The 24,412-nt window shown below is 42.9% G+C and overlaps 1 protein-coding gene across 1 annotated transcript in view; it reads right to left on the bottom strand.

The window, feature by feature from the left end:
- Window positions 1-24,412, bottom strand: part of PLEKHG1 (pleckstrin homology and RhoGEF domain containing G1) — a 157,520-nt gene that overhangs the window by 40,053 nt on the left and 93,055 nt on the right. Inside the window, 3 exon segments of the mRNA XM_030928737.1 lie at window positions 429-579; window positions 5,393-5,439; window positions 14,495-14,564. Of these exon segments, the coding sequence (XP_030784597.1) occupies window positions 429-579; window positions 5,393-5,439; window positions 14,495-14,564 (268 nt within the window).

Below are 24,412 nucleotides of genomic sequence, written 5' to 3' on the forward strand. Positions count from 1 at the left end.
CTCTGCTCATCTGTCCTCTCCCTTTTTAGCCCCTTCTCTTTGCTCTCCATACAAAAGCCAATCTATGACAAACAGCTTTCCTTTCCAATTGCCTACTGAATCAGGGCTGATGGAAACATTACAAAATCTGTTTTCCATTTACATGATAGCTCCCTGCCTGAAACTGTCAGTGCACAGGGCGAGGCACTCCTAAGCCCCATCAGAATCAGAACTAAGATTAATCTCTTCTCTTGGCTGTTGTCAATGGGGCTACAGGCCTAGAATATAAATATCTCCAAATCCTCAAAGCAGATTAGTCAGTTGTGAAATATGAGTGTGGGAAATGTTTCCATATGTCCACAGCATTTTCTGTTATTTTCCACCAAACTTAATATATACACACAAAACTCCCATCCCCTGGAAAGTGCTCACGCCAGGCAGAAACTTACATGCAGAAGGAGATGATACTTGAGAATCCGCTGCACTGGTTTCAAGAGATAGGACCCCAGAGGCAGCGAGTGCTTCAGAGTTTCCTGACGTTCCCTGAAGAATTTGGCCAGTATCTTGTTCCTCATGCACTCTGTTAGCACAGCCACGGATCTGCAGGAAGAATCCATGTTTTTATCTAAATTGTAATGCTTTATGTGGATATTCAAGTTTTAAATGCCATTACAAGTGTAACTGCTCTAAAATGGGTAGGGTAGTTCCAGAGTTGCAGCCAGATCAGCACGCCTTTAGGTAAACTGGAGAAAGGGGTCCCTCTGGGAATTAGATAAAGGCACTGGACCCAGCGGCAGTGGCACCCTGGACTCATGGCTTCTAAGGAACAAGTTCCTTCTTTCTAGGAGACGCAGCCTTGTGCCAGGGTCCATGGCTTGGCAAAATTTATCTGAGTGGGATTTTAGCCCCTAGCTGTGCCCTATCTGCATATCTCTGTGCAGTGCTCACACAGCACGTCTGTATTCCATTTCCACAGGTTAGATTATAAAGAGTAGGCAGACTTTCTTTTTACTAAGAAAAAGGAGTTCCTTCCTGCTAGAAGATCCGGTTCCCTGTCAGAGCATTTATCACCCCCTCTGCTGGCCCCTTTTATATGATGCACAAACTGTGACCCTATGTGGTGGCCTTCCTTAGAGACCTCTTCCCTTGGGGGAATCTTTGAACAGGTCTCCCTTTCTACCTCCAAATTGTTATCCTTACACATAATACAGCTTCTGGGAAAGCCAGATAGCCTTGCTCCTATGGAGTGCGCCTCAGATCAGGGTGTTCCAAAAGTGGGTTAGAATTCCTTCAACCCAGATCCCCCCGAGGTGCTGGGCATAGATAGCCCCAAAATATCTTAAGGCAATGGTTGAAACAATGCTCATATCACAAAGCAAGCTAATGGCTTGTGCAGTCACACACATGTAAATTAAAAATCTTTTGTTCTCAAAATGTAGAAGGAAGCAGGTGGGAATAATTTCAGCCCTTTTCTCCCTAAGTCAGTAACATTTTCAGGATTAATTGAGAAAATCAGATAGAGCCAAACAAGAAAATAAGGCGGTGAGGAAGTTAAATGGAAGTTTCATAATTAAACCATTAGAATCCCTTTTGTGCCAATCTACTTTGAGAAAAATCTATTCACATTGATTTATTTTCCCCTTGAGTCAAGATTTCAAAACTCTCCATCGTGTAACCCACAATGTTTCTAAGGTTCTTTAGAGTCAGAATCGGCTGTTCTGTAGCGCTTTGGCCACCTAAAGGCTTGGGCTCTTGCTTAAGGGTAAAAACCTGCAACAAATTAGGAGTATGCTGAGCTCTAGGTTCCTGGAAGTCTTGGGCACAGGCAGGCATCTGAGGACAAGGACCTGGCCGGGTTTGCGCCCCTCTCTGGGGAACAGAGTGTGGGAGCTTGTGTCTCTTCACAGTAAAATCACTGACGTGTGACTGGTATGAAGATAGTGGACACTGTCAAGATGTGCCTGCGACATTTAATATCATCAGCCTGGCTCCAAAGGGGGAAGGAAAATTGTCAGATAGGCTGAAACACCTGGCACTTTTGGCTTGTTAAGTGGGAGAAAGGAACTTTGGGTCTGAGAGAGCAAACTGATTGGACACAAGCAGACAAGTTAAAATATTTCTCTATGAATATGAAAACCACACAACTGGGCAAGAAATGGACGTCTTCTTCACTGAGAACAACTTTTGAGTACCTCTCTGCTAACATGTTTCTTCAAAGTCAGACTTAATTTTTTTTTTTTTTTTTTTTAAAGACAACTGTCTCACCAGGCATAGTGGCTCATGCCTGTAATCCCAGCACTTTGGAAGGCCGAGGCGGGTGGATCATTTGAGATCAGGAGCTCGAGACCAGCTTGGCCAACATGGTGAAACCCCATCTCTCCTAAAAATACAAAAATTAGATGGGTGTGGTGGCACGTGCCTGTAATCCCAGCTACTTGGGAGGCTGAGGCAAGAGAATTGCTTGAACCCGGGAGGCAAAGGTTGCAGTGAGCTGAGATCACACCAATGCACTCCAGCCTGGGTGACAGAGCGAGACTCTAACTCCAAAAAAAGACAACTTTCTCCAGAAAATTATCCTTAACCTTGAGCTTTTATTACACATTACTGAGTTGGTCCTGTGTTAATTTATATTTATTTGATCTTCCAGAACGTGCTCTTTCACCATCGCATTTAGTTGCATCTGACCTTCAAAAGAACAGAAACTGCTTGAAGGCAAGGGTATTGTTTGCTATTTCCTGCCAACATACACCAGGCTTGGGACAGTGCTCCATGAATGACAAGCTCTTAAAAATGTCCTTGCGCAAATGATTTTGCCTTTTCCCTGGCTCTGAGGCAGCCTAGCATATAGAGAGGCTGTTTTTATTTTGTACTCTTCTTAGTAAATCACAAAATCTGAATTTGCAATTTTGGAAGTTTAAATTAAGAAGTTATTTCTTCAAATGATATGTTTATAATGAAATTTACACAAACACAATTCCCCAAACAAGCTCCTGTATCGTTTTAGATTCTCATAATTGGGTCCGGAACTTCGTTGATTCTTCAGAACCTGAACGTTTTTCCCTTCCCTGAGGAAGAAGTTTTGTGGAGAAGTTGAGGGCCGATTCTGTGATCCCTCTGAGTTAGTGTGTGAGGCAGGCTGGCTTTTGGTTTAGAGGCATGGGATTTAGCTGGGGCATCCTGCAATCTCCTGATGTTTTCAGCATTAAGATGGAAACAAATCCTTTAAGAGAGAAAACTGTTTAAGTGAAACCATGTAAATTAACTATGGGTGGGTCTACAGATAAGGATGTATAATAAATGTTCTAATATGCATGTGGGTCTATTTATTTATTTTTTGTTTTGTTTTTTTAGGGGAAACTGGGGAAAGCAAGGATCCTCCCATGGAAAGTATTTGCCATGAGTAAGTTGAGCCTCTGAACTTCTGGCTTCTCGGGTTTTTTTTTTTTTTTTTTTTTTAAGACAGAGTCTTTCTTTCTCTGTCAACAAGGCTGGAGTGCAGTGGTGTGATCTCAGTTCACTGCAACCTCCGCCTCCTAGGTTCAAGGGATTCTCCTGCCTCAGCGTCCCAAGTAGCTGGGATTACAGGCATGTGCCACCGCGCCTAGCTGATTTTTGTATTTTTAGTAGAGACGGGTTTCTGCCATGTTGCCCAGGTTGGTCTCGAACTCCTGACCCCAAGTGATCTGCCTGCCTTGCTCTCCCAAAGTGCTAGTATTACAGGCATAAGTCACTGGACCTGGCTGCTTCTTGGGTCTTTAAGATATAGGATCTTGATCTGTTGCCTGGGCTGTAGTGCAGTGGTGCGATAATAGCTCACTGTAGCCTCAAACTCCTGGGCTTAAGCTATCCTCCTGCCCCAGCCTCTGGGCTCAAGTTATCCTCCTGCCGCAGCCTCTTGAGTAGCTCTATGACTAGAGATGCATGCCACCACATGCAGCAACATCCTGGGTCTTTTAATCTACACTGGCTTTCCGAGGTTACTGCTGACAGTGGGGAGCAGGGAACCTATTTGTTCTTCCTTCCAGAAGTAACACTCAGGGCTCAGCCTGTTGGCTTCTCTTCTCGGTGGATCCCACCATCCACTTTATCGTCAGGGACCTGTCTACCAAGACTGGCTACAGAATGTGTAAAGTCTCCCTAGCGCTCTTCTTCCTGGCTGGTCCTTAAGATAACTCAAAGTCTGGCAGGGCGCGGTATAATTGCAGCTACTCAGGAGGTTGAGGTAGGAGAATCATTTGAACCCAAAGGTAGAGGTTGCAGTGAGCTGAGATCGCGCCACTGCACTCCAGCCTGGGTGGTGGAGTGAGACTGTCTCAAAAAAACAAAACAAAACAATCCATAACTCAAAGTCTGCTAATCATGTGGAAAAAAAGGAAAATAAAAAGGCAGGGGGAGAATCACAGTTTCAGCAACTTTTACAAGGACATATTCATAGTAGCACGAGGTCTTAGAAGTCGGAGAAGAAACCCTGGTTCAAATCCAGGTTGGGGCATTCATCAGCTATGCACCCCTCAGAGAATCACCTTACCTATCAGAGCCTCAGTTACTTCATCCATGAAATGGGGAAGGGGCAGGGATGATGATGAACTAGCACTTATGAAGAACCTAGGAGGGGCCAGGCACCCGGATGGGTGCTCTGCTTTAAAAAAAAAAAAAATCCCTCAGTATCTCTGGATTTCTTTGAAAAGTTAAATTTAGTATTTTGTATTTACAGCATTTAGTACAGTGCTTAGGAATTAGTAAGGGCCCAATAGATGTCTTCTGGAGAAAAAAAAGAAATTCCTACAGTTGTAGCCCATCATCTTAGGCCCAACTCTCTTACTGAAATGGTCAATACATTGACCAAGGATGCTTCCTACATGGCCCTTGTGACATTGATTTCCAATGCAAGAAAAACTGAACCAACAACCCAGGTGAGATGATGAAGCCCCTCTTCTCATCTAGGCTTATGATGATCTGTCCTTCCTCTGAACTCCCTTAAACTTACATAGTTCGTAAAATTTATTTGGAAAAAATAGAACCTGTTCTCTCCCCACCTAGATTATAAAAACTCATTAGCAGTGTTTCCAAAATTCTTAAAAACATGACACGCACGGAAAAGGGCTAGCAGGCAAGACTTACCCTGATGCAACAGCTTGCTTAGTTTCCTTTCGGAGATACCTAGTCATCTTTTTGGTTTCTCCATAGACTTTCTCAATTTTTCCCCACACTGGCTCTGCAGGGAGCCCCAAAGCCCAGATGGATCCATATCTGGGTGCCCCTATAATCTGTTCTCAGCATGTTTTGCATTCTTCCCATATTATTCAGCACAAGGCCAGGCACAGAACACCTAACAACCATGTGTACTGCACCAGCTGACTTGAAACAATGTGAACGTGAGCAAAAGTACTCTTGTCCCATTCTTGATCCATACCTTGGATAGTTAGTGCAATACTGGGTATAAATGTGGAACTCTTCACTCTGCAAGGAAACAGAAGACATTTTTTATAGGCAACAAAGCACAGACACATTCATTTGAAAACAATAAAAAGAAATAGCATTTGGGCCTTGAACATTTCTACATATATATATATTTGAGGCGGAGTTTCACTCTCGTTCGCCAGGCTGGAGTGCAATGGCATGATTTTGGCTCACTGCATCTCCGCCTCCCCGGTTCAAGTGACTATCCTGCCTAAATCTCCCGAGTAGCTGGGATTACAGGAATGCACCACCATGCCCGACTTTGGTGGATTTCAATGTCTTTCACAATTTTTTCCTAGACTGACAAAGAAAAGAGGTATGTAGACAGGGAGAGGAAGTGGCCGGAACTTTTGATGGTAAGACCGTCAGTCAGAATAACTAATTCAAGGCCAATGAATTACTAGCTCTTGCAAAATCTAAAACAAAATTACTTTTTTTTTGAGATGGAGTCTCGCTCTGTTGCCTAGGCTGGAGTGCAATGGCACGATCTCTGCTCACTGTAGCCTCCGTCTCCACCTCCCCAGTACAAGCAATTCTTGTGCTTCAGCCTCCCGAGTAGCCGAGATTACAGGCATGCGTCACCACGCCCAGCTAATTTTTTGTATTTTTAGTAAAGATGGGGTTTCGCTATGTTGGCCAGGCTTGTCTCTAATTCCTGGTCTCCAGTTATCTGCCTGCCTCAGCTTCTCAAAGTGCTGGGATTACTGGCATGAGCCACCATGCTTGGCCTTGAAATTATATTTTGAAAAAGAGCCACAGATTATTTTGGTGGGGTTTCATATTCTGCAATTTTTTTTAACTTTTACTTTCTTTTACTTTTTAGACCGCTTAATGCTAGATTCACATGTGACCCTAAGTGCCTATTTTTCTGGCAGCATTAATGCTTTAATTTTTTTAAATTCTAAAATCTCTACTTAGAATCTTTCCTGTTAACCTCAACTGGAATTAGGTTAAACTTTTTTTTTAATGGAAAGTTTCAAGTAGACAGAATGGTATAATGAATCCCCAAGTTTCCATCGTCCAACCTCAATAATCATTAACTCCTTGTCTCTGCCCCCGGCTGCTCCTCTGCTTCCCCATCATCCTGAATTAAATTCTAGACATCATTTTGCTTGTAAATAGTTTAACATGCATCTCTAAAATAAGGACTTTATTTTATTTTTTTGAGACGGAGTCTCACTTGTTGCCCTGGCTGGAGTGCAGTGGTGTGATCTCGGCTCACTGCAACCTCCGCCTCCTGGGTTCAAGCAATTCTCCTGCTTCGGCCTCCTGAGTAGCTGGGACTACAGGTGTACACTACCACACCCAACACATTTTTTGAATTTTTAGTAGAGATAGGGTTTCGCCATGTTGGCCAGGCTGGTCTTGAATGCCTGGCCTCAAGTGATCCGCCTGCCTTGGCCTCCCAAAGTGTTGGGATTATAGGCATGAGCCACCGTGCCCGGACTAAAATAAGGAAACTAAACAGAATACCATTGTTACACTTAAGTAATTCCATAACATCATGAGTTTCACCAGTCACTATTCATATTTCCTTTTCTCTTTTTAAAAGATTTTGCCTGTTTGATTTGCAAATAAAAATCACACAGAGCAGGCCGGGCGTGGTGGCTCACGCCTGTAATCCCAGCACTTTGGGAGGCCGTGACGGGTGGATCACGAGGTCAGGAGATCAAGACCATCCTGGCTAACACGGTGAAATGCCATCTCCACTAAAAATACAAAAAATTAGCCAGGTGTGGTGGTGGGTGCCTGTAGTCCCAGCTACTTGGGAGGCTGAGGCGGGAGAATGGTGTGAACCCGGGAGGCAGAGCTTGTAGTGAGCCGAGATCACGTGACTGCACTCCAGCCTGGGCGACAGAGTGAGACTGTCTTAAAAAAAAAAAAAAAATCACACAGAGCAAATGGTTGCTATCGGTTTAGTAGTCTCTTTTAATCTTTCAGTTCTCCCCTATTTTTCTTCCTTTTGCAAGTGAGTTGAAGAAACCATACTGTTGTGCTGCACAGCCCCAGTTCCAGTATTACTGATGACATCCTTAGAGTTTCCTTGTTATTTATGTTTTTGAGATGGATTCTCACTCTGTTGCCCAGGCTGGAGTGCAGTGGCATGATCTTGGCTCACTGCAGCCTCTGCCTCCCAGGTTCAAGTGATTCTCCTGCCTCACCCTCTCAAGTAGCAGGTATTACAGGAATGCGTCACCACACTTGGCTAACTTTTGCATTTTTACTGGAGACAGAGTTTCCCCATGTTGGCCAGGCAGGTCTTGAACTCCTGACCTCAAGTGATCCACCCACCTTGGCATCCCAAAGTGCTAGGATTACAGGAGTGAGCCATCACGCCCAGCCTGGTTTCATTTAATATGCCCTGTCCATTATAGTCGTACTGGTTTAGTACAGACTTGCTCAGATTTAGGTTCCATAATTTGGCACAATACACTAGTGGCTATTTTGTGCTTCCTCTAATGGAAGTACAATGGAAGTCTAATGGAATCGGGAAGTCCAATAGACATAAAGTCTGGTTGTCTCTCTTCTGTGATGCTAACAACCATTGGTACTTATTGGCTAGATCTATTAATTTATTAGGGTTTGGGAAACAGTGGTATTTCTAATACTTTATTCCTTATTTATTAGCTAGAATCTTTCCATAAAATGAACCTCCTTATATTAACTCTTGGTTACTCTGCAATTTATGGTTTGTGTGGGAAAGGCAGAATAAATGCTTAATTCTTTCCTTTTCATTGCAAGACAGGATCTTGCTCTGTCACCCATGCTGCAGTACAGAGGTGTTGTCATGGTTCATTTCAGCTACAACCTCCTGGGCTCAAGTGATCTTCCCACCCCAGCCTCCAGAGTATCTGGGACCACAGGCATGCCACCACCTCTGGCTAAGTTTTAAACTTTTTTATGGAAACAGGGTCTTGCTACGTTGCCCAGGCTGGTCTCAAACTTCTGGGCTCAAGTGATCCCCCTGACTCAGCCTCCCAAAGTGTAAGGGATTACATGTATAAGCTACCATACCCAGCCAATTCTTTCCTTTAATTTTCAAAATAATGCATTGATTCTCCAGCATCATGCAAATGTGATCAATTTGGTGTTTTAATATCACTGCAAATTCATTAATATGGGCCTATTTAATGAGCTTTCATTGTTTTCAGTTAATTATCTTCACTGATGTTCAAATTATCCCATTTTTGGCTAGTAGGAGCCCCTTCTTGAGCATTCATGACCTGGCCTATGGTGTTTTGTAGCTTGTTTCCTGGTGTGACAAGATGTTCCAGACTATCTTGTATATTTCGTGCCCTACAGTCCTTCTTCATGGAGTCCCTATTCCTTCTGGCAGGAAACAGTGTTGGGAGACCACAGTCTGGGTATCAGGGACACTCTTGCTGTAGGGTAATCATCATTTCTAGGACTTCTCAGCAGACAGAGGTAGGAAGTGGTGTGTTTTGTTGTTGTTGTTGTTGTTGTTTGTTTTTGAGATGGAGTCTTGCTCTGTCACCCAGGCTGCAGCGCAGTGTTGTAATATTGGTTCACTGCAGCCTTTGCCTCCTGGGCATGAGCCACTGCGCCCAGCCTGCTCAGTGTGATTTTTATTTGCAAATCAAACAGGCAAAATCTTTTAAAAAGAAAAAAGGAAATATGAATAGTGACTGGTGAAACTCATGATGTTATGGAATTACTTAAGTGTAACAATGGTATTCTGTTTAGTTTCCTTATTTTAGTCCGGGCACGGTGGCTCATGCCTATAATCCCAACACTTTGGGAGGCCAAGGCAGGCGGTTCACTTGAGGCCAGGTGTTTAAGAACAGCCTAGCCAACATGGCGAAACCCTATCTCTACTAAAAATTCAAAAAATGTGTTGGGTGTGGTAGCGTACACCTGTAGTCCCAGCTACTCACTACGGCCTAGCTAATATTATATTTAAAAAATATACTATATATATTTTATATATTTTATATATATATATATATATATATTTTTTTTTTTTTAGTAGAGATGGGGTTTTGTCATGTTTGCCAGGCTGGTCTCAAACTCCTGGCCTCAAGTGATCTACCCACCTCGGCCTCTCAAAGTGCTGAGATTACAGGTGTGAGCCACCGCTCCCTGCCTCTGAAGAAGCCTAACCTCTATTCTTTTCCCTTCTAGTCTGTTCCCTCCATTCCTGTGTCAATTTTTAATCAATTTTAATCAATTTTTTATAATCAATTTTTAATCTTACAGGCTTTCATCTCCTATATAAACAAATGTTATACCAGTGATCCTCAAACTTGAGTATCAGAATTACCTGGAGGGCCTGTTAAAACATAGATTGCTGGGTTTCTGATGTAGTAGGTCTTGGAGTAGGGCCTAGGAATCTGCATTTCTAACAAGTTCCCAAGTGACGTTGATGCTGCAGGTCCAGGACCACACTTTGGGAACCACAGTGCTGTGCACACACTTTTATCCACTCCCTTCCCCGAGGAGTGTATAAAGGCTTTTTTCTTTTTTTTTTTTTTTTTGAGACAGTCTCACCCTGTTGCCCAGGCTTGGAGTCCAGTGGTGCAATCTCAGCTCACTGCAACCTCTGCCTCCTGTGTTCACGTGATTCTTCTGCCTCAGCCTACCTAGTAGCTGGGAATACAGGTGCCTGCCGCCACGCCTGGTTAATTTTTTGTATTTTTAGTAGAGATGGGGTTTCATCATGTTGGTCAAGTTGGTCTTGAACTCCTGATCTCAGGTAATCTGCCCGCCTCGGTCTCCCAAAGTGCTGGGATTATAGGCGTGAGCCACCATGCCTGGCCAAGATATTCTTTACTGTTATTGCTTCACAGTACTTCATTATGTGGATACCAAAGTTGATTCAAACAGGTTCTTGTTTAGGGACATTTGGCTGTTTCTAGTCTTTTGCAGTAACAAACATTAAACAGTATTATGCTTACATGAATTTCTGTCAGTGTATCCTTGGAATATCTCTCTCGATGTAGGACTGATGGGTGAAAGGGTGAATTCAGATGCTAGATACACAGCTCAATTCCTCTCCATAGGGGCCGTGCCATTTTCTTTTCCTACAATTGCGAGAGTATCTCTTTCCCCATGGCCTTGCCAACATTTCAAGCATTGTACCAAATTTTCAAGCACGTGATTTTAAAAAGTCTAAATTAGTTGCCAACTTTTAAAAGTTGAAAGATACAAATATTTTTATTTTGACCAGGCACGCTGGCTCACGCCTGTAATCCCAGCACTTTGGGAGGCTGAGGCAGGTGGAGCACCCGAGGTCAGGAGTTCAAGACTAGCCTGACCAACATGGAGAAACCCCATCTCTACTAAAAAAATACAAAATGAGCCGGGTGTGGTGACACATGCCTGTAATCCCAGCTACTCGGAGGGCTGAGGCAGGAGACTTGCTTGAACTCGGGAGGTGGAAGTTGTGGTGAGCCGAGATCGCACCACTGCACTCCAGCATGGGCGACAACAGCGAAACTCCGTCTCAAGAAGAAAAAAAAAATTTCAATTTCTAGCTTCTCCTGAAGAAGTATAAGACCCACCAGCCCTGGGCCTGCAGTTTCACATGGCAATGACCATCCCCAGGAGACCAGGCAAACACCTCGACTGCTACAGAATCTACCTGGGCCCCTTTGTGCACCTGAGTTCGCTTATGGGTTCTTGAAGCCAGCCCTGGCTCCATGGATGAAAATGCCAGAGTGACTTGCCCAAGGTCTGTGAGCAAGCTAATGTACCAAATGGGGACTTTTCTCTGATTGGCTCATATTTTCTGAGTTTCTTGCTTTTCTTTCCTGCCTCTTGCTATACTCAACCTGGAATAGAACAATATCAAGTTGACTTTCCTTAAAATTTGGGACCTGCAAGATCATTTAAAATACAAATGAGAAAACAATGGCTTCAATGAAAATAGGTTGACATTGCATAATATAGTGACCTACTTGTACCCAGCTATCATAAGACCTCATGACTTACGCACGACTGAATTTCTGTGCATTCTGTGATATCATGGCTCTATTCCTATTTTAAATTGGAGGGTTTTGATTTAAATCAACTATATGTCCTTAATTGGAATTAAATGCAAGTTTGCCCTTAGGTTTGTGAAGCTCTGTGGACCTTAAAAATGACGGTTTCACATAAAAATCAACAGTTCCTACTTAGATACCATTATTTATTAAATATGCCACCCCAAATCCACTTAGAAGGATTTAGGGGAATGTGTTATACAAATACATACAAATTACAAGAAAATATATTCCTTCTAGTTCTTCAAATCTTTCAAATTGTAATTAGAGATGACATAAAAATGAGACATTTAATTATGAAAGAGCCAAAATATGATATAATCAGTGCTGACCAATCAAGCACATGGGTCCTTCAAATATTTATTGAATAGGGAGCCAAAGTAAAGCAATATGTATGATTTTAGGGTTTCTTCTGCCACAGGGTTCTCCTCTCCCTGATTCCTGAGAAGTTTTCACTGGACACTACAAGAAAGACTGAATATGTAAATAGCATATGGGTAAGGTAACTTTGACTTAAATTCACGCTAATCATATGAGTATCCAATATCCACACTTCCTTGAGGATAATTTTAGTAAGTGGGTGGTACATGTGCATGCTTTCGTGTGTGTGTGTGCGTGTGTGTGTGTATGTATGCATGTGTGTGTGTGCACACACACTTCCTGGGCTCTAAAAGGAAGAAGGCACTAACAGAGAGAGGGTAGACACAACACAATGAGGGAGAGTAGGCAGCTAAGGGGAGGTTGAGGCTCTAAAGACACTTTGTCTCCCTCCTAAACGTTGCCCTGGGTCAGCCTTGCTGCCAGTTAAGATGAGGGACGGATGTGAAGGTGGAGTTTGTAAAAGCAGCAAAGTGAGCCATTCTAGGTGTTTCCAGAGATCTAAAACAGACAAATGTTTACTGGAAGAAGGTTTGGCCTGCCCAGTAAGAAACTTTAATTTCTGTCCTTCGAGAGAACTGTGTGTTCATTCTTCTATGAGCATCAGGTAAAAAGCGACCATGTTCTCCATTTGTTGATAAGGACTTCTGTAACCTACACATACCATGACAGTAAGCAAGGTCAAAGATGAATCTCTGTGCAGGCCCCAGTGGTTCAGATAAAAGCAGAAGTCAACTGTCAGCTTCACTTCTTTCATTAATGGCCTCCCAATTAAAGCAATTTTCCATTCCTCCCTAGAGTTGAGCAGCTGGTTGTGTTTCAGAAGATGTAACATCTTCTAAATGTCAGGGTGCTGAGTGAAAGGCAGGCAGTGCCTGAGCCCAGCACTCCCTCACGATTCCCCGTTTCCATGCGAAAATGCAGAGTGCTTAAGTCAGTCTTCTAATTAAACTTGGCAATATTACAATGAAAAGGAAGATTTGGGAGTTGGCAACATGGCACATAAACAAACTTTTATGTGAATAATTAAGCGAGAGCTAAGCATACGCTGGAACATCTTTAATCAACTTGTGATTACAGTTACCAGTAAAAGCCCAAACATTTCCGAAAGCTTCTACGTTGTTTATGTGCTGTGGTTATTCTAACATATCTCCTTTGATATACTCAGCATATCTTTTTACCCATTTCGCCTTCTTTCATTTTTCTTTTTTTTCAAATCCCTGTCCAATTTTGACACAGGCAACTGTGAAAAGGATTGTAAGTTTCAGCTTACACATGGGTAAACGTGTATGCACAAACATTTTACATGTGAACACACACACACAAAGTCAGGAGAGTTTTATATACAAGCCCACGGATTGCCTTTAAGGAACTTTGCTCCAATAAAACCCAGGGTGTTGTGTTTGGAAGCCATCCGGATGGATCTGCTGCCATCAGAAATGACCCTGTGGAACAGTCCGGAGCCAAGTCAGACTGGAACCACATCTCCCAGTTCACACCCGACTCCGGAGCTCGAAATACAGTGCTAATTCCCAGTGGGTCTCAAAGCGCCATCATGAACTTTTATTAAACCTTCGTGCATTTCAAACTACAACTGCAGAAACCACATGAAAGTCTGCTGCAAAACAATTTCTGCTAAAGGCTTTCCAAACAAAAGCTGTTGAATGTTTAAGATAATTTAAACAAGACAGGAATCTCTATATACTAGGTAGCATGCTGAGAAAGTAATGTAGGAAAGGCTCGCCGGGTAGGTTTCAGAATTCCATCTCCTATTCCAGTTCAGAGCACGAGCTCACTGTCATTTAAGCTTTGAAAGTCAAATCCTTTCCTTGTATTTTTCGAAACCATTGATGCAGCTTAAGAAAACAGTGGAAGAGTACGTTTTTTAAAATGTAGGAGATTAATTCTGCTTCTCTCTATCCTTCAAAAGATAATTATCTATATTAAAGATAATTGTAGAGACTAGGCTGGTGCCACATATATTATACGTAAAATATTTAGATTCTCTTGGACTTTCACTAAAACTAAACTTTCACTTTCACTAAACTAAACCAGTTTAGTGGTATTTTATATTTTTCTAACATTCATCTTCTTTTTTTTCTTTTGAGACAGAGTCTTGCTCTTGTCGCCCAGGCTGGTGTGCAATGGCGTTATCTTGGCTCCCGCTGCAACCTCCACCTCCCGGGTTCAAGTGATTCTCCTGCCTCAGCCTCCCGAGTAGGTGGGATTACAGGCATGCCACCACACCTGGCTAATTTTTGTATTTTTAGTAGAGACAGGGTTTCACCATGTTGGCCAGGCTGGTCTCGAACTCCTGACCCAGGTGATTCGCTCGCCTCAGCTTCCCAAAGTGCTGGGATTACAGGTGTGAGCCACAGTGCCTGGCCTATTTTTCTAACATTCTTCTACTCCGGGCTGTCCCCTCCCAAGCTTTAAGTTTTTCCCAGCAAAGAGTAACATTATTCAGTTACTATACAAGTTCTAGAAAAACTACGAGATTAGTGTCTCCCTGGCTCCAGGAACAATACATTTTTGCTACTCAAACAAACAAACCAGAGAAAGATCAGTGGCTAACTCTATCTGATATGAAACAAACCAGTCATTTTAACTTTAAAATGAAAAATTCTGTACTCTGTATCTGTCTCAGTTGGCCCAGAAGGATGAACCCTGCTTACCTTGGACACAAAACACTCTGCTATGGCCACAGGATCATTTTCACAGTTTTCCAAATCTTGCAGAAGTTCACTAATAAAAAAAAATAACAGCCAGGAAGTATTAGATTGTAGTCTTCTGGGTGAATATATTTTGTATAATTTAAAAATTTAAACTATTTCCATGGCATTTACAAGGAATCATATAATTGGACAACTGAGGACCTGCTGTCATTGTATCCAATGATACAATGTTTACAATGATACAATGATACAATGTAAGGGACTTGTCCAAGGTCATGCTGGAGCAGGGGATTAAACCCAGGTCGAACCCATAGTTCTCCCACCAGAGCTAAGCCCTGCCTACCTTTAAGTTTTGCAGACATTTGTCATCATCTACATGAATGCTCATTGATGCTCATTCAGACATCAAATAGCTGCCTGGGTCCCAGGTATAGTGTAAAGGATTAGGAACACATCAGTGAGCAAATTGAGATATGGGCTCTCGGGGGTCCCCAACCTTTTTGGCACCAGGGATCGGTTTCGTGGAAGACAACTCTTCCACAGACTGGATTGCAGGGATGGTTTTGGGATGATTCAAGCATATTACACTTATGGTTAGATTCTCATAACCTAGATCCCGTGCATGCACAGTTCACAGACTGGTATTGGTCTGTGACCTAGGGGTTGGGGACTACGTGGCTCTGGTCTTATGGAGCTTCCAATCCATTGGAAGAGTCAGGCATTCAATGAAATATCACACTAACGAATACAAAATTATAATAGAGATAGTGTTTTAAAGGAAAGATATGTTAGGGAGGGAAATATCTTTCCTCAAATGTAAACCCACGTTATTTTTTTTACTGGGAGTATCATTATTTTAAGTAACAGCATAATACTTCATTGTGTGACTGTACTGTAATTAATTCAATGAATCTCATACTGTTGGATAAAATTCTATATATGGAATTGATGGGTCAAAGAATATTCTTAGTGTAAATGTTAACACATTTCTAAATTGCACTCCACATGAGTTATATTAATATACACTTTACTATGCTAAGTGTTTATTTTAATGAGCCATATGTTATATATTTAATAAAAAGTGAAGTAGTTCTACAGGAATTATGATAAAAACAAGCAGTTTCTGGTTCTCTGCTTCTCATTCTCGATGGGCACTGCCCGGAAGCATTTTTGATTCTTTAGGCTGTTTCTGCTCTAAGAAGGTCCATGTCTCGAAGCATGCTGATAATGTGTTCTCATTATTTTTCAGTTTTAGGTATTATTTACTTCTCAGTTTTCCCAAACTTACCCTTTTGTCTTCTCAATAGTTCTAAGATGTCTCTCTCTCTCTCTTTTTTTTTTTAATTTTAGAGACAGGGTCTCACTCTGTCAACCAGGCAGGTCCTCCTGGGCTCAAGTGATCTTCCTGAAGTGCTGGGTAGTGTGAGCCACCGTGCCCAGCCTTCTCAACTAGTTCTGTTATGTAATTTGATTCGATTAAATGTCAGAATTTACATCTTTAAGACTATGTAAGTATTATGCCCTGTTAGTCTTAGAGTATACCATGATTTCATTTCCTTTCTTAGAGAACCATTTTTCCCTGGAGTTAAAATTGTTTCTCTTATTTTTTTCCTTTTTTCAAGATAAACACCATTAATTTATTAGCAAGTTGTGTGCCAGAAGTATAAGTCTTGTCTCATTGTGTTCAAATATATATTCTATGGTTTGCATTTCTTTCTTGGTGACCTCTGCTCCAACCTGGACAGGCTGCTCTCCAGGCCTGCTGGTTCTTTCATCAACACCATCCTAATGCTAGCCTTCGCTAGTCTCCTGTATTGCCATTTCCAATGTATTCCTTCCTTTGGGAGATTATAAAATTGAGCAATAGCTTTCTGAGTATGAGTAACAGGAGGTATGCTTTCTGAGACTCTTCCCATTTCAAAAATGTTCTCCCTTCACACTTGGCTAATAATGTCAGTAGATATAAAAGTCTTGGTTGGAAGTAATTTTCTTGGAGTATTTGGGGAGCTATTTGTCTATCTGTTGATTTATAGGTTCTAATGCTGCTATTGAGATTCCAGTATCATTCTGATCCCCAGCCCATTCTGAAAGCTTTTAAAGTTTCTCTTAGTTGACATAATTACAAAATTTTGTGATAACAGGCTTTGGGTGGGTCTTTTTCATGCACTGAGCCAATGTACAAATTTGGGAAATGATCTGGATAGCAGTTCTCCAAGTGTGGTCTAAGGACCCCTGGGATTCCTGAGACGAGACCCCTTTAGGAGGTCCACAAGGTTGGACCTCATAAAAAATACTGGGACATTATTAAATTTTTAAACTTTCATTCTCTCATGAGAGTACAGTGAACTTTTCCAGAGGCTACATGACGTGTGATATCACAACAGACGGAAACTTGAAGCAGATATGAGAATTCAGCTGTCTTCTAGTAAGTCAGGCAATAAAAAGATCTGTAAAAATGTAAAACAGTTCCAAAACAAACAAAAAAATTTAGTGGAAAAAGTAGTAAAATTATTTTTCTAGAAATATGTGGACTTGTTTCTTTTTTAGTTTTAAATAAATAGATATCTTAACAGGTTCTCAGTTTTCGTTTCTCATGTGGCAAACAAAACACAATAAAACACAAACAAAAAGGCTTTTTGGGTTCTTCGTAATTTTTAAGCATGTAAGAGATCCTGGACCAAAACACTTGAGAATCTCTGCTCCTGGCTGGGGGTGGTGGCTCATGCCTATAATCCCAGCACTCTGAGAGGCCGAGGCGGGTATATCACCTGAGGTCAGGAGTTCGGGACCAGCATGGCCAACATGGTGAAACCCCATCTCTACTAAAAAATTCAAAAATTAGCCGGGTGTGGTGGTGCACACCTGCAGTCCCAGCTACTCGGGAGGCTGAGGCAGGAGAATCGCTTGAGCCTGGGAGGCGGAGATTGCGGCGAGCCGAGATTGCTCATTGCACTTCAGCCTGCATGTCAAAAGCGAGACTCCATATAAAAAAAAAAAAAAGAAAAAGAAAAAGAAAAAGAAAAATCTCTGCTCGTGAATTATGTCTTTGATATTTCCTTTCTTCCAGTTTTAAAGTTCCTATTATTCACATATTGGATCTCCTGGTTTAATATGTTAATTTTCCTTATTCTTCCTCTTCTACTTTCTATCTTCCTGTTTATTGCTCCATGTTTTTTGGTAGGGAGAGACCTCCACTTTGTTTCCCGTCTGTTTTTTCCCCCATTTCTTGTATTGACTTTTTGTTTGTTTCAATCATCAGATTTTCAATTTCAAAGTTTTTTTTTTTTTTGAGACGGAGTCTCACTCTGTCACCCAGGCTGGAGTGCAGTGCCACCATCTCGGCTCACTGCAAGCTCTACTTCCCGGGTTCACGCCATTCTCCTGCCTCAGTCTCCCTAGTAACTGGGACTACAGGCGCCCGCCACCACGCCCAGCTAATTTTTTGTATTTTTAGTAGAGACGGGCTTTCACTGTGTTAGCCAGGATGGTCTCGATCTCCTGACCTCGTGATCCACCTGCCTTGGCTTCCCAAAGTGCTGGGATTACAGGTGTGAGCCACCGCACCTGGCCTCAAAGTTGTTTTTTTTTAAAACATGCTTTTTGGATGTTTCTTGCTTATGCTTCTGTTCTTATTTCATGGGTGCAAAATCTTCCCTTATTTCCAAAGATGCCATGGTGATGATAATGATTTTGTACTTTTCTTTCCTGTTCTTTGTTTTCTGCTGAGCTCCCTTTTTGATGATTTCAGCTTCTGTCATTCATATTAGACACTGCTCTCAAATTCTGAGTATCTTCATTTGTCCTTTCATATTTGAAAATGAGCCACAACGTCAATCACGAACTCTTCGCAGGGATGGAGTTTATCGTGTGGTGTTCCTCATTCCAAGGCAGTGGTTCTGAAACTTTTGGCGTCAGGACCTGTTTATACTCTTAACAAATTTAGTGAGAAGAGTAGCATTATTTCCCATTTTTGTAAATTTTTAATCTCTAAATTAATAGAACATGGCTGGATTCTCATATCTGCTTCTGCATTCTATCTGTTGCAATCTGTTGTTTTAGTTGAAGTATATAGGAAAAAAATCCAGCCTCACACAGATATGTTACTAGAAAAGGAAAGAGTATTTTAATGGCCTTTCCAATTAAGTATGGATAGTCCACTAATATCCTTCATATTACACTGAAACTCAGCAAGCGGTAATGGATTAAAGGCCTGTTTGAGTCTGATACCACATCAATGCACTATACTGTTACTTTATTTATTTTATTATTATTCTTATTTTTTTGAGACAGAGTCTCGCTCTGTTGCCCAAGCTGGAGTACAATGACGTGATCTGGCTCACTGTAACCTCCACCTCCCAGGTTCAAGCAATTCTCCTACCTCAGCCTCCCACCATCACGCCAGCTAATTTTTGTATTTTTAGTAGAGACGGGGTTTCACCATGTTGGCTGGGCTGGTCTTGAACTCCTGGCCTGAAGTGATTGGCCTGCCTCAGCCTCCCAAAGTGCTGGGATTACAGATGTGAGCCATCACACCTGGCTACTAAACCATTACTTTAAAATCCAGTGGCCTATCTTGTATTTAGAAAGGATCTTTTAAAACAGTCCCAATTCCAAACATTTTTCTCCATATTCCTATAAAACACTCCCTTTGTAAGATCAGAAAATATAGTTCTGATATTTATATCATTTTCTTTTATAGAAAGATAGGTGTGATTAAATTAACTCTTTTCCCACTTAGAAAAAAAAGTTCAGCTCTCTGCCAGCCCTCTTTTAATTTTACATAAGCATGCTCTTTGAGGCTGAAGCTAATCTGACTGGTTTTCTTTTCTTTTCTTTTTTTGGAGATGCAATCTCGCTTCTTCACCCAGACTAGAGCGCAATGGCACAATCTTGGCTCACTGCAACCTCCACCTCCCAGGTTCAAGAAGTTCTCCTGCCTCAGCTTCCCCATAGCTGGGATTACAGCCTTGTGCCACCATGCCCAGGTAATTTTTGTATTTTTAGTAAAGACGGGGGTCTCACCCTGTTGGCCAGGCTGGTCTCAAACTTCTGACCTCCAGTGATCCACCCACCTCAGCCTCCAAAAGTGCTGGGATTACAGGTGTGAGCCACCGTGCCTGGCCTAATCTGATTTCCAATGTGAAAATAAAATATAAAATCTGTTCTTGGCTGGGCGCAGTGGCTCATGCCTGTAATCCCAGCACTTTGGGAGGCCAAGGCCGGCAGATCACGCGTCCAGGAGTTCAAGTCCAGCCTGGCCAACATGGTGAAACCCTGTCTCTACTAAAAATAAAAAAAATTAGCTGGGCGTGCTGGTGCATGCCTGTAATCCTAGCTACTCAGGAGGCTGAGACAGGAGAATTGCTTGAACCTGGGAGGCAGAGGTTGCAGTGAGCTAAGACAGTGCCACTGTATTCCAGTCTGGGTGACAGAGTGAGACTCTGCCTCAGAAAACAAAACAAAACAAAACAAACAACAACAACAACAATAACAACAACAAAACCTGTTCTTGGAGTTATCTCTAAACAGAACATCACAATCATCTGAATCATCAGAATCGTCTATTTCAGAGAAATTGGATTCATCAGTTGAATCTTTGGCCAACAACCATTCAAGAACGACATTAACATCCTGCGTAGGAATGCTATGTTTTCTAGGATTTGACATTTTCAGCAATCGAGAATTACTATATTTTGTAAATAGAAATACCACTACTAAAAACAGAATGCTATAAAGAGAATGATGTCTTTTGTTTCCAAAGTCGATATAGTGGAGTGATGTGAAAATAATAATAAAAGCAAGATATGTCATGGTAAAGTTATCTCGGGGTAAACGCTGCACCTGTGAGCACCGCTGTCCAGTATTCTCAGGGCAAATAGGAAAAGGGTTTAAGGAGAGTTGAAACTGCATCATTCTGACCTGAATACTGGATAAGACAAAAGGTCTAAGAAAATAGTAGCCAGAGGACCGGGTGCAGTGGCTCATGCCTGTAATCCCAACACTTTGGGAGGCCAAGGCGGGCAGATCACAAGGTCAGGAGTTCGAGACTAGCCTGGCCAATATGGTGAAACCCCGTCTCTACTAAAAATACAAAAATTAGCCAGGCATGGTGCTACTCGGGAGGTTGAGGCAGAAGAATCACTTGAAACTGTGAGGTGGAGGTTGCAGTGAGCTGAGATCGTGCCACTGCACTCCAGCCTGGGTGAGAGAGTGAGCCTCTGTCTCAAAAAGTAAAATAAAATAAAATAAAATAAAAATAAAAAGAAAATAATAGCCAGAGAAACATTTTTGGGCCAGTATTTTCCATTAGTAGAGGATGGGGTGCTCTGGATGTATTGTATCCTGGTCTTTCAGCATAGGTCCTCTCTCTTAGCAGGGAAGAACTGTGAGCAGACTCTATCATGTTCTTTCTTTCTTTCTTTTTTTTTTTTTTTGAGACAGAGTCTCGCTCTGTTGCCCAGGCTGGTGTGCAGTGGTTGGTGTGATCTCGGCTCACTGCAACCTCCACCTCCCGGGTTCAAGCAATTCTCCCTCAGCCTCCTGAGTAGCTGGGACTACAGGTACCCGCCACCACACCTGACTAATTTTTTGTATTTTTAGTAGAGACAGGGTTTCACCGTGTTAGCCAGAATGGTCTTGATCTCCTGACCTCGTGATCTGCCGGCCTCAGCCTCCCAAAGTGCTGAGATTACAGGCGTGAGCCACCGCGCCCGGTCTTGTTATTTCTCATACTACAACAGAAACACTTCTTGGCAGGCCAGGCGTGGTGGCTCACACCTGTAATCTTAGCACTTTGGGAGGCCGAGGCAGGTGGATCACCTGAGGTCAGGAGTTTGAGACCAGCCTGACCAACATGGTGAAACTCCGTCTCTACTAAAAATACAACAGTTAGCTGGGCATGGTGGCGCATGCCTGTAATCCCAGCTACTCGTGGGGCTGAGGCAGGAGAATCACTTCACCAAAGAGGCAGAGGTTGCAGTGAGCTGAGGTCGCACCATTGCACTCCAGCCTAGACAACAGAACAAGACTCTGTCTCAAAAAACCAAAACAAAACCTTCTTGACAATCTTTAACCCCCTATGTTTTAAACTGAATGTTCAGAATGCCTCCAAGCTTTAGTTTCATCTCACGAGGGGACGTGCTGGTAGGAGGCAGTGTCTCAGGGGACCCAGCCAGGCTCCAGGTGTACCTCACCTGTGAATGAATGCCTGGCACTCGTTGCTCAAGAACCACAGAGCTGGGAGGGCACTCAGATACCTTCAGTTCCGACCCCTAATTTCTTTCTTTTTTTTTTTTTTTTTTGAGACGGAGTCTCGCTATGTCACCCAGACTGGAATGCAGTGGCCCAGTCTTGGCTCACTGCAAGCTCTGCCTCCTGGATTCTCGCCATTCTCCTGCCTCAGCCTCCTGAGTAGCTCTGACTACAGGCGCCCACCACCACGCCTGGCTAATTTTTTGTATTTTTAGTGGAGATAGGGTTTCACTGTGTTAGCCAGGACAGTCTCGATCTCCTGACCTTGTGATCTGCCTGCCTCAGCCTCCCAAAGTGCTGAGATGACAGGTGTGAGCCACCGAGCCCGGCCCCGACCCCTAATTTTAAGGTGAGGAAACCATGGCTTGTTAAAGGAGGTAGCTTACCTTAGGTCACACTGCTAATAATGCATGGCCACAGCCATGGTTAGATTCAGGCCTTCTGAATCCCAGTCCTGTACTCTCCTAGAAACACATCTATTGAAAGAATTGTTTGCTGTTCCACTCAAGGCTGAGGGCCAGACTCCACACTGTCATATCTTCAACATGGTACTGCCTACCAGACAGGTCTTATTTGAGTTACCTGGTCAACTTTCCTTTACAACCCTTTTCTAAAACAGGATAAACACAATAAAAATGGGACTAGTAAAGAGGAAGTAATGGCTTTCTCTCATGCTCTTGTCACTGGGGCTATCATCCCCATGAAGCTGTTCCTATCTACTTTGTTTGCTTGCTATTCAATAAGCAATTGCTAAAAGACTGGATGTCAGGTAAGGAGGTTACAGGGGTAAAGAAAGTAGACAAAGGCCCTGTCCCATGTGTTTATGTTCTGATCACAGGCGAAAAGTACTAATAAGTGTGAATAGACAACATAATACCACATTGTACTATGTGATATGAAGGAAACAGAGGGTAGTATGATAGAGAGCAACTGAGGCTGGGCAAGGGTGAAAGAAGGTTAGGACAGGCAGGGAAGGTTCTCTGAAGAGGTGACATTTGAGTGCAGGAAGACTTGGAAAAGAAAGTCATTTAAGAATGTGATTGCAGGCCGGGTACGGTGGCTCACGCCTATAGTACCAACACTTTGGGAGGTCGAGGTAGGTGGATCACCTGAGGCCAGGAGTTTGAGACCAACCTGGTCAACATGGTGAAGCCCCCTCTCTACTAAAAATACAAAAATTAACCAGGTATGGTGGCGAGCGCCTGTAATCCCAGCTACTTGGGAGGCTGAGGAGGGAGGGGCGCTTGAACCTGGGAGGCGGAGGATACACTGAGCCTAGATTGTACTACTGCACTCCAGCCTGGGCAACAGAGAGAGACTCCGTCTCAAAAAAAAAGAATGTGATTGCAAACCAGGATAGAATGAGTTTGGTGGGTTCTCCTGTGAGGTACACAAAGGAACCCACAGTGGCTGGAATTTGGTGGGCAACAGAGAGTGTGGCGGGATAGAGGAAGACATCTCGCTATAAAAGATATGCAAACACACAAAGTACTATGGGAGCACACTGGGGGCCCGGAATGCAGTGCATCAGCTACTGAAGACACTCCTAAATACCAGACACGGGACAATTCTACAGTTACAGTCTCAGGGGGTGGAGACTATGGATTTCTCATTCAATCAGTCATGTGCACTAGGATTGCATCAGTGTGGCTAATGTGCAACTGCACATGTGCACCAGGACTGCATCAGTGTGGCTAATGTGCAACTGCACATGTGCACCAGGACTGCATCAGTGTGGCTAATGTGCAACCGCACATGTGCATCAGTGTGAGTAATGTGCAGCTGCACATGTGCACCAGGACTGCATCAGTGTGGCTAATGTGCAACCGCACATGTGCACCAGGACTGCATCAGTGTGAGTAATGTGCAGCTGCAAATGTGCACCAGGACTGCATCAGTGTGGCTAATGTGCAACCGCACATGTGCACCAAGACTGCATCAGTGTGGCTAATGTGCAGCTTCACATGTGCACCAGGACTGCATCAGTGTGAGTAATCTGCAACTGCATATGTGCACCAGGACTGCATCAGCGTGAGTAATGTGCAACTGCACATGTGCACCAGGACTGCATCAGTGTGAATAATGTACAACTGCACATGTGCACCAGGATTGCATCAGTGTGAGTAATGTGCAACTGCACATGTGCACCAGGATTGCATCAGTGTGAGTAATGTGTAACTGCACATGTGCACCAGGACTGCATCAGCGTAAGTAATCTGCAGCTGGACATGTGCACCAGGATTGCATCAGTGTGGCTAATGTGCAACCCCACATGTGCACTAGGAGTAAGAAATAACTCACAGATTGTGTTTTGTATTCAACGAGTCATCTTGCCTTCAGGATTTGGATGTTTTCTCTTTTCCTTGAGTAATTATTTTAAATATTTTCTCCTTTTTGAGTAGGACTGTTAAAACAAGTACAAAATTTCCTACTTGAGCTCAGGTCCCTTAGTTGGGTAGGAAATGAGAGCAAACACTGTTCTCTTTTACAGAATATATCCCATGTGAAGCTTTTCTGACCCCTGATGTGAACTTTGAGGGAGGAATTGTATTATGACCTTGAATCTTCTATTGCTTTACACTGAGAGAGATTCAAGGATGTGGCCCCTCCCCTTCCGGTCTGAGCAGCACTTCCTTTTCCCATTGCCTAATCAGCTGGCATTTTAAC

This window comes from Rhinopithecus roxellana, chromosome 4, assembly GCF_007565055.1.
Source record: "Rhinopithecus roxellana isolate Shanxi Qingling chromosome 4, ASM756505v1, whole genome shotgun sequence".
Lineage (NCBI taxonomy): Eukaryota > Metazoa > Chordata > Mammalia > Primates > Cercopithecidae > Rhinopithecus > Rhinopithecus roxellana.